This window comes from Heterocephalus glaber, unplaced genomic scaffold (assembly GCF_053883595.1).
Source record: "Heterocephalus glaber isolate CG9 unplaced genomic scaffold, H.glaber_assembly_v1.0 deba00001481, whole genome shotgun sequence".
In the NCBI taxonomy this organism is placed as follows: Eukaryota; Metazoa; Chordata; class Mammalia; order Rodentia; family Bathyergidae; genus Heterocephalus; species Heterocephalus glaber.
In genome coordinates, this window is record NW_028258317.1 from 30019863 (window position 1) to 30030315 (window position 10453).

At 38.0% G+C, this 10453-nt stretch overlaps 1 protein-coding gene across 1 annotated transcript; it reads right to left on the bottom strand.

The window, feature by feature from the left end:
• Window positions 1–3173: 3173 nt before the first annotated feature.
• Window positions 3174–9052, bottom strand: Dmrta1 (DMRT like family A1). Its single transcript, XM_004838353.3, has 2 exons — window positions 8289–9052; window positions 3174–4962 (listed from the first exon to the last, which is right to left on the bottom strand). The coding sequence occupies exons 1-2, from the start codon at window positions 8839–8841 to the stop codon at window positions 4115–4117; spliced, it is 1401 nt and encodes a 466-aa protein (XP_004838410.1). The 5' UTR covers window positions 8842–9052; the 3' UTR covers window positions 3174–4114.
• Window positions 9053–10453: the final 1401 nt, after the last annotated feature.

The window sequence follows — 10453 nt, forward strand, 5'->3', positions numbered from 1 at the left end:
GCTGTCCTCCTGCTGCCCTTGATGACCCACCATGAGGTACCTACCCCAGACCGACAGTTCATAGCTCTGCAGAGGCACTAGCTTCTCACCAACTTCTTCACTCCTCCTACCCATATGGGAACAATTTGAGTGACTGAACATACTGGTCTTCACAAAGTTCCTGAAAGTTCCCACTTGTCCACCCACATGGGATTTAAACAGATTAATGACACTCAGATCTTCCAATTTTCCTCTACCAGACTTTTGCTTCCCTGCTCTTCTTCTGCTTGTGTAAGATATTTATGTCCCTTATTTCTACAAATACTTACTGAGACTCATTTTCTGGCTGAGTCCTGACTAAGGAAGTAGAAACACCAAATTGTGGTTTTGATACCCATTTTCTTCACAAAGCCCTTGAAAGACTCCAAAACTCACGTGGAATAGCGCATTATGAAAAGTATGGCTCATTTATAAAATGAATAACCTAACAGGAAGCCTGGAACTTAGCCCGGATATTCAGGTAATAATTGTCCTTTGAATTCTACATCCACTAAGTGGATTAACTGGTATTATAGTACTTCTTGTTGAGAAACAGCGACCAGCGGACAAAGATACTATCTTTATACAAAGTAATAAATGAGTTATTTATTTAGCACCCAGTATAGAAGCATTATTGTACTCTACATTTTACTCATTACCTTCTATCTCCACGAATCTTGCACATTAGGTATTATCCTTATTTTACTAAGAAACAAATGTCTACAGAAGTGTACAGAACCTGCCCAAATTGTAATGCTGAATCCATCCTCAATCTCAGCTCCAAAATAAGTGCTCCTTCTAGGAAGATATATTGGTGCGTACTTCACAGAAACTTCGTTGAACTTTATCTTCTCTTCCCTTCCATGTCCTCTTCAAGATCTCTTTATGCCTGTACACTTCACACTAACCTTTACCAGTGTGAAAACCTTGTAAACCAAGTACTGTTTCTTCCTTTACCTTCTCCTAGGAGGTTACAACATAGAAAGGGGTTTGATGAGCCAAACGGCATGGTGTTTTACTGACAAATAATGGCTGGATATTTTCATTTGCATGGTCTTACAATTAAAATGTTTTCATTCATTTATTTAACAAATATTTACCATACTTCTGATTAGCTTATAAATGATTACCAACACTGAAGCAGTAATGAAAAATCTCATCAATCAGGTTTCTAACTGGTATTTTCTATATGGTATTTTCAAATAAGAGGATGAATTAACATTCAAAGTAGCCATTCCACTGTTGGCCAGTTAACTGTGAAATAAAAATCTTTTTTTTATGGTTCTGAACCATCTGTCCATAATGATTCTATATGGAACAAACTCAATTCACTTGGGTCATATGGTAGTGCTTATGATGTTTGCTCCTCTTCCTTCCAACCTAACTATTGGCTTAGAATTGCAGTCTTGAAGGAGCACCCATGAACATAAATGTCAAGAACTCATTGCACAAAAAACTCACTGAAACACCAATATTGTCAAATGGTGCCAACATCGGTTAGCTGGTTGCTTTTTACACACACAGAAACAGACTATGAACAACTTGAGGCTAGGTATAGTAATCATCTCTTCATCCTTTATACAGTTCAGTGCATACAGAAATTAGGCACTTTAATAGGTGGTCAGGAATAAGTTAATTCCTAATACTTGGTTTGATCTTTACTTAAATCAGTCTAAATAATACTATTTGAGCACCTATTATTGGTCAGACACAGTACAAAGCTTGATGAAACAAAAGAGACACAAACTGTTCCTTAGACCTAATAATCTGAAATTGCTAAAGTAAGAAAAATCTCTCCTGATGATTCACAGAATTAAACTTGGGCCTAGGAAATACGACTGCTGAGTTTCAATTTCCTCACATTCTATCTACTGGTTGGACAAATGATCTGTAAGATTATTTAAATTCTAAAAGTACTATGAGGGGTATAGAATTATAAAGTATTATATAAACTAATACCTGATATTATTATGCTTAAAATTTGAAGTGACTCAAATGGCTGTTCATCTTCTTAGCTCAAAAGCAATTCAGTATCCCCAACGAACACATGCACATGATTATGTAAATTGCATAAATATCCAGCAGTTCTAGAACTGTTTTAACCTAGATCTCTACTGTATAATTAACTTCAAGAGCAATTTTCACTTGACGTTCTCTATAGGATCTAGTGCACTTCAAAAAATGGCACTCAATAAATGAATTAATGTAATGGAAAACAATTTAAGACTCACAAAGGATTCTAACATGAATCCCACTAAATTGTATACAAAAGTGTGCATTTGTAGGCCATTTTGTAGAGTTTTTTGGTTTTATCCACATCTCAAAAGAGATTATCCAAAAATCACTTCATTTAGTATACAGTAATTGAATACCAACTATTTGCCACGCATTGTAGTAGGGTTTAGGCTCAGATCCTAAAACCCTTTATATGAACAGTAAATGCATCTTTCTCATATTCACACCATTGAAATGCATAATCATTAAACATATTTGCATCCTAAAGTCACATCAGATACTGTGGTAATTTATTTGCTGGTAAAATATGTCTTAGATATATATTCCTATTGGCTTCACTATAAAGACTTTATAGTTATAAAACTGATCCAAATTTAATGTGTATTTATATATAGATGGGTACATATATACACACATGAATATACATTAAGGAAAGCTTTAGTGAATCATGCTGCTCAAATTGTTTAAAATATCTCTAATTCATACCACAGCTGGGTTTTCATTTATTCCCAACAATAACAATGAAGTTAGTGTCCTTTTACAAAAATGATGACATATAAAGAAAACTTCATAAAACTGTTTTGTAAGCAATTTCTTCAGGGACTTTCTACTGACTGAAATAAATAGCTTTTAAGTGTTCCAGATGGGGAACAAAATGTAATTTTAAAACCTCAAGAATACCTCTAAATTTTAATGGCAATTTTCCCTTGTGGAAATCTTATCTGTCCTCAATGCAGTTAGCATCATCTATATAGAATCAATCAATATTTTGTCTTAACAGGCATTTTGGTTTTTTGAAGAAAATTATTTTTACCTTTGAGAATGGGTGCCATATTTTGACCCAAACATATGTAGAAAGGATATTTCCCCAGATACAGGCTTAAGAACACTAAAACAGTAAAATCATTCACAGAATGCACTTTACAATATGAAAATTTTAATGCAGAATGATTTAAAATGGTCATTTCCAAAATGTTTACATTTTCAGGAAACAGTGTTTCTAGTTCACTCCCGGACCTGAGCTGCAATAAGTGATAGTGACCAGAAGATGGCGCAGTCTCATTTCCTAAGGATTACTTAATTGTCCCTTGTGTAATTCACAATGCTAACTGTAAAGAGAATTTTTTAAACGTGGTATTGATTTTTGCAAATGGTAGCTAAGAGTAAAAAATAAAACATTCAAAAAAATGAGAACTTCAAATTTCTCAAAAAATTTTACTACTGATCACTTATCTGAAAATGTAAAATATTTTTAAAATATCTTGGTTGGGCTAGGGATTTAGCTCAGTGGTTCTGCCGCCTGCCTTGCAAACACAAGGACCAGAGTTTGATCCCCAGTTCCAAAAAAAAAAAAAAACAACAAAAAATCTTGGTAACTTTTTGTCTTGTGAACAGAAACAAAAAAGAAAAAGTTTTAGAAAATCATTACTAAATTCATACAAATTTTAATTCCTCTTGGCTCATTTTATATTATGCTGGATTACTCTTTGTAACTATAAATTTTTTACAGCTATAAGCCCCACTCTTCACTAAAATAAAAAGTATAGTTTTAAAATAAGAACTTTATAGATGATAATTTAGACAAAAATGTTATTAAATAAGATTTTTCCTAAAAGTTTTATTCAAGACATGCATAAGGTTCAAATGTTTCTTTCATTTAATAAATGCTAGAGTCTTCAAACCTAAAATTTTTTATATTGCTTAAGAAAAAGAATTTTTAAGGCCTGGTATATTTGGGCTAGTTCCCCAAATTTCACCCCAAATGTAGGTGAAATATGCTTACTGACATATATTAAAAGATGTGTCTCTGTGTGTTGTACAATTCTAGAAACACTCCAGAAAGGGATAATGGGCAGATACATTATAGATTGTTCTGATTGGGTCTGATAAATAGTCTAGCACCAGTTATTGAGCTTTTACTAGGAAGGTAGGAAGAATCCCTAATAATTCCTGAAAAGGCATAATCCAAAGTTGGCCGAAAAGGCAATGCTGGAACCAGCTGAGGCGTTAGGTAAGGTGACATAAAACCTGTTAAGCCTCTTCCTGGAGAAGAATATGCCAACTGTAATGGACTAATAGCTAGTCTAGGATTTAAGCTGTAGAGACTTGAATCACCTCTGTAAGAAGCAGATGTGGTCTGAAGAGGAGAAAAAGCTGATTTGTTACCAAGAGTTCCAAAACCAATTCCAGCTAGACTAAAATTTGAAGCTCTCTGAACGGCTGTATTCTCCAAGTCTTCTGAAGGTGCCAAGTCCCCAGTGTCTGGCTCGTGTTCTTTCCCATTTAAGACCTGTTCAATGGCTTGGACCACATCTCCTTTGCAGAACTGCAGGATGCCTTCTAGCCGGCTACGCCCATAGCTTGGAAAAATCTTGGTAAGAATATCAATAGGGTCTCTTGGCCGTGAGGACCCTGTAGGAAACCTGACTCTGGTAGCAATGCAGTCCTTGGTCCACTCACTCTCATTTCCTGACTCCAAATCAGAGGATGACAAGGACCTGGGACTGTCTTCACCTCCTGATTGCTCTCCCGGGTAAGGAGACAGGATGCTATCAGGCTTATTTGAGTGTTCTGAAATAGATGACCAGAGACTTTGTTTCCCATTGACACCGGTAGACTTAGGAGATGATCCTAGAGAAAGCTGATGGGATTTGCAGACTGGCTCTTCTTGTCCATTCTGGCATGAGTCACATTTACTCTCTTTTTGTTCTGCAGGAGTGAAAATAAAGAAGATTCAAATACAAGGATAATTTCCCAGAACCCAGTACTGTTCACTTAGAAATAATGCTGGATAACTCATTCACTCATAATATATTAGTGATATTTATTCACACTGATACATTTTAATTAACAGCTCAAATTTAAAAGGTCATTCAGAATTTGTAGGGGCTGGAATAATGGGGAAGTTCTGGCTTTTATGTCATCTCAGAATCACAAAGACATATACTTTGTAAACATAGTAGTATTAAGGAATCAGAAAAGGAAAGTCTGCTATTACTGAAAAGTGTTAATGTCAACCAATACTGCACACAGTTTGACCCATCATGGTGGTTTGGGATTTTCCCAAATGTCTTTCGAGTTCTGTCCTTATCGATATCAAGGGTTTTTTTTCATAATGGTACCATGTAAAAAGAACTAAGTAAAATGGTTAGATGTAGATAAGAAATTTAAAAAATAAGAATAATCTTAGTTTGAAAATGAATAGCCTATTTTACCACTAATGCTAAATTTCAGTAATTGGTTTTTTTATGCTCACATTTCAGGTTACAATTAAGTTATCTAAAGAACGTGGGAAAATAACAAAATTGTTCATTTCCAATTTAAGCCATAATGACTTGTGCTGTTATCAATTTCAAATCCCACACTTGTACACTTCATTTTACCTGAAATGATACAGAATTGATATTTTTATAATCCTTTGTGAAAGATGTATTTTTAATCCCTATGAAATATTAATAGTTTAATATCAAACTTTTTAAAAGAAACATAAACTGCACTACTGAAATCTGTATGAATCTTCAAACTGTGTTATAAAAAATTACATTATTAGGCATTTGCTTCAAATCACAAACTCCTATCAAACTAAGGATAATTTTCTTAAAATATTTTACACAAAAAGCTACTTTTTCTATCTCAATATTGTTGATATGATAAAATGGTATTTCAATAGTCTTTTGGCAAACTGAAATGGAAAATAACAATAATGCACACATTCACTATAAAACTTTTATTTTGGTTTAGATTTCCTCTTACCCTATACATTTGATCTCTGAAAGGGTAAACTGTCAAGCAGAGTATCCAGCATACTTTGGTCCAGCTGTTTTTCTAGAAAGTTTATGAATGTAATAAAACTATTGCTTAAAGCAGTGATTTCCAACCATGATTTGTAATAGTCTCATGTTTTCCAGTTTTCTTAAGGAGCAGCCCTAAATTCTAAAGAAATGTCTATGCCAGGGATTTAGCTCAGTGGTTCCGCTCGCTGCCTGCCTCACAACTGCAAGATCCCGGGTTCAATCCCCGGTACCAAAAAAACAAAAGAAATGTCTATAGTTTATTTGAAAGTTAAAGTAAGTGTGTATAATTTAGCACTTTGAGGATCAAAATTATATAACTATATCAAATATATAATGAAAGAATAAGTGTTACTATTAAAAAATTACAAAGACTTTCTATTATTTTCAATTTTAAATAATAACTCTAATGAAGTCTGCCAAGGAGAAATATATTGGCATTGATTTTCCATTCCATTTTACTTATAAACATGATTCACTAAATACGTCCCCTTGACACATCTAAAATATCAAAAGTTTACCTCAGTAATTTATGCATAAAAATAATTTCTTATTATCATGCTGTACTCATAGTCAAATATATGTAAAGAAATACTGATTGTATTAGACTTTAGAAAATAAATGTCTTTAAATACTGTGATATTATTTACTTCATCTCTCTGTCCTATAGCTTGCTGTGTTTATTCTATTTCATTTATTATTGTATATTCTGCTTTATATTGTAGTTTAGGATACATACAATCTCCTTCTTGTGAATATAAGGCTCTTTTGTGTAGGAAAATCTCATTCACTTCTGAATCACTGTTGGTCTTTGTCTAATGAATGAATAAGTTAAATAGAAGACCTTCTTACAGTGGATGGATATTGCATAAGCAGAGGGAATCAGTTTAGACAGCCACTGAAGTAGCTTTCCAAAAATTGTTTTAGGGTGGGGGAAGGGGAGGAAGTCATCTGAGGCAAGAAAGAAAAAAAGTAGCCCTACAAAACAGAGCACTTTTGTACCAAATAAATAAATAAATCACACAAATCAATGTCATCAACCAAATCTCACTTCCAAATCTCACAAATCTCACTACTTTAATTTAAGGACTTCTTTTACTTTTCTCTTACATACTTTTACTTACTAGGTTTTTTTTTTTTCATCAACCCTTAAAGAGCTCTCATGAAAAATGTTTAAAGTTTATTTTGCCTATTAAAACAAACTAGAGAACATGTGTAAAAAGTTGATGTAGCTGAACACAATATGCCTCATTTCAATACAGTGATGATCTTTCTCAAAGTACATCTGTGATCCGCTAAGATCTGCAATTGTCACAATTCAGGGACTGTTTCTAATTAATAAATGTCATTTTCATATCAACCTGCTTGGAACTTTTACACAAAGACTGAAATGAAGTTTTCAGTGCTAGTAGGCCCTGTGGAAGGCTATAAAACTCACAAAAATACGGTGGGATTTACATTAGCGGGGGGTGGGTTGGGGAGAAACACACACACACACGTATATCCTATCACTGGAGGTACTAGTAGCTACTCAGCAGTCAATAAATAAGAGGAAAAAATTAAAACTTCTTAGATAAGAAATCTCCAATACTATACTTTGAAATTCTTACCAATGATTTTACAAATCAGAAAAACCTACACGTATTTCCTACAGTAAGAAAGAAAACATGAAATACTACAGCTTTCTACACTTTCAGAAACTGACTGGGCGGGGTGGTGCCTAAAGAATTACAGGAAAGATTTAATCTGAAGAATTAATTAACGATGTTTTCGGAGATTTCGGTTTCCCCCCCATTTCTAGCTGAAAGCAAAAGTGTTCTCCTAAGGTAAAGATCTGCACTCGCAACCCGTCAGTTTCCCGTCCAAGTTCAGAAGATTCATTCTGGTTTTAAAACTGAATATACTACACAGCAACATTCAAACACAGCACCTCCCTCTGGGCGCCTGGCTGAGCGCCGGCGAGGAGTTCCGCTCAAAGTTACAGCAACTTGCGCTCCTGCGATCATCTATGCTTCACTTTTTCGTTACCTTTTCCTATCACCCGAGGGAACAAACAGCTCTTCCAAGGCGCTAGGTCTTTATCACTCTCACTGACGCACATATTCCAGGCCAGTTTCCCAGAATTTAAGTTCATTTAAACAACTCAGCTCGCCTCCGGGGAGCGGCTACTTATTCAAAGAGCTTTCTATTTTTTTTATTAACAACTCTTCTCTTGTGCAAAGAGCAAAGAAAAGGTCAACTCACCTTGTTTTTCCTCTCCAAAATCTTGCTGAACAATCTCGAAAGCGGAGGTCGCCGGACCACTCGCCGGTCGCAGGGCATCGAGGGCGGCATCCTGGGGGCCCTCGTTCCCGGCACCCCCTCCGGACCACCGCGCCCCGGGGCCCGCGTACAGCAGCCCCCGCAGCCCGCGCGCCTCGCTCTCCTCCTGCGCTTGCTGCCTGCGCAGGGCCACCTGCGCAGCCATGACGCGCTGGCGCTCGGCGATCAGAGCGCACTTGGCACACGCGCAGTCCCGCCAGTGGCAGAAGCGCTTGTGGCCCTTGAGCGCGGACACCACGCCGTGGTTGCGACAGCGCGCGCACTTGGGCGTCCGCGAGTAGCCGCAGCCCATTGCCCGCTCCAGCCCGGGGGCCGGCGGGCAGCCTGCGCGTCCACGCAGGAAGAGGCCGGGCGGCCGCAGGAAAGCAGAAGGCACTGGGATCCCCGACGGCACGGGCCGAGTAGGCGAGGAGGGCGGAGGGTGGGTTCGGCCGCTGCCGCCGCGGTCTCTGCTGCCACGCTGTGTCTGCTCCATTCCAGAATAGTTTCTGGAGAAGGGCAGGACCTGGGAGCAAGCGCGCTCACTGCGGCTAACCCTGCCCGGAGCCCGGGCTTTCCCACCGCTGGCCCCCACGCACCAGGGACAGGTTTACACTTTTCCCGCTCAGGGCCGGGAACGCCCGCTACACGCAGTTTAAGACGCGAAGACGCGCAGCTGCCCCGCGAGCCTCTTATGAAAGAGTCCCGGGCGCGCACCGGGGCGCCCAAGCGCCACGCCGGAAAGGGCGAGGCCGGCAAAGTGACCCCGCCCACGGCCCCGGGCAGAGCGCTGAAGCCCAGCGAGTACCTAGGGAAGAAAGCGCGGTCTTCTGGAGGGCGGGCAGTGAGAAGCCTCAGAAACCCTTCTGAGGAGCTGCGAATGCCCAATCCCCTAAAGAAACTGTTCTCCCACACGTTTTCCCACGAGTTCTTCAACGCATATTTTTATAAAGTAGGCTTCTCACCTTCTTCTTCTTCTTACTACCCTCCTAAATTAAGATATAAAGTTCTGGGCCGGGAATTTAGCTCACTGGTTTCGCCGCCTGCTGCGCAAGCACAAGGACCCCAGTTCGATTTCCGGTGCCAAAAAAAAAAAAAGGATATGAAGTTCTTTTTCCCCTAAGCAACTTTGAAGGTGTGGATTCTGAGTCCTCTTCTTCTCTTCGTTTCCAAAGGAAGTCTTCAGGACTACAGCAAAATGGCCCAAATTAGTGAGAAGACACAGATTGAAAGACTGATGCTGTTACTCTCTGGAAAAATGAGTTGTTTTAAATGGATGGGGGCGGGGGCATCAAAACAGTGGCTAAATAGTTAAGAGAACTGATTCACATTCTTTTTGTGCATTCTATTTATTTAGCCTATGCAATTTTAGTTGATGCATAGTGTTATGTTTTGAAATATTACTGCTTAAGCCATTATGAGTCTCTTCTCAATAACAATTTATAGGCAGCAGTTGTGTTAACGTTTCAAAAATACTTCACATTTCTATTCTACAATATTGGGTAAGATCATCTGGATCATTCTTTATGCTAATAAAATGCATTCTTGAAATATCCATTTATCTAATGACTTTAATGGTAAAAACCATCATATTAACTTTAAGCCAAAAGAACATTTATTTGAGGCAGAAAATTCATGGCTTTTTGTTCTTAATGAAAGTGAGAATCCGCATTTTGTCATCTCTTCAAGATAATATTCAGCTTCCTTGACAGGCAATTTAAATTCTGGCCTTAAAATGGCAATTAGTCATGATATTTAACATTCCCTATGCATACAGGGCAGACATTCCTAATAGATCTGAAATTTCTCCTGCCTGGTGTTTCAAACCACCACCACCACCACCACCATCCTCCCATACAGACATCCTATCATAGAGGTTTACAATCCTTCCTGACCACTGAAACTACTTATAGAACTTTTGAAGCCCAATCCAAGCATCCCCACTCTTTTGGTATGAGTCTTAAATGCTCAAGGTGATGATTACATACAATCAAGATTTAGAACTACCACTCTATCACTCCAGGAATTCCAACCTCTGTGTAATCTATTATACTCAAACATTTTTCTATACTTCTGTCTATGCTTGAGCCACATTTGCATAAAAACTG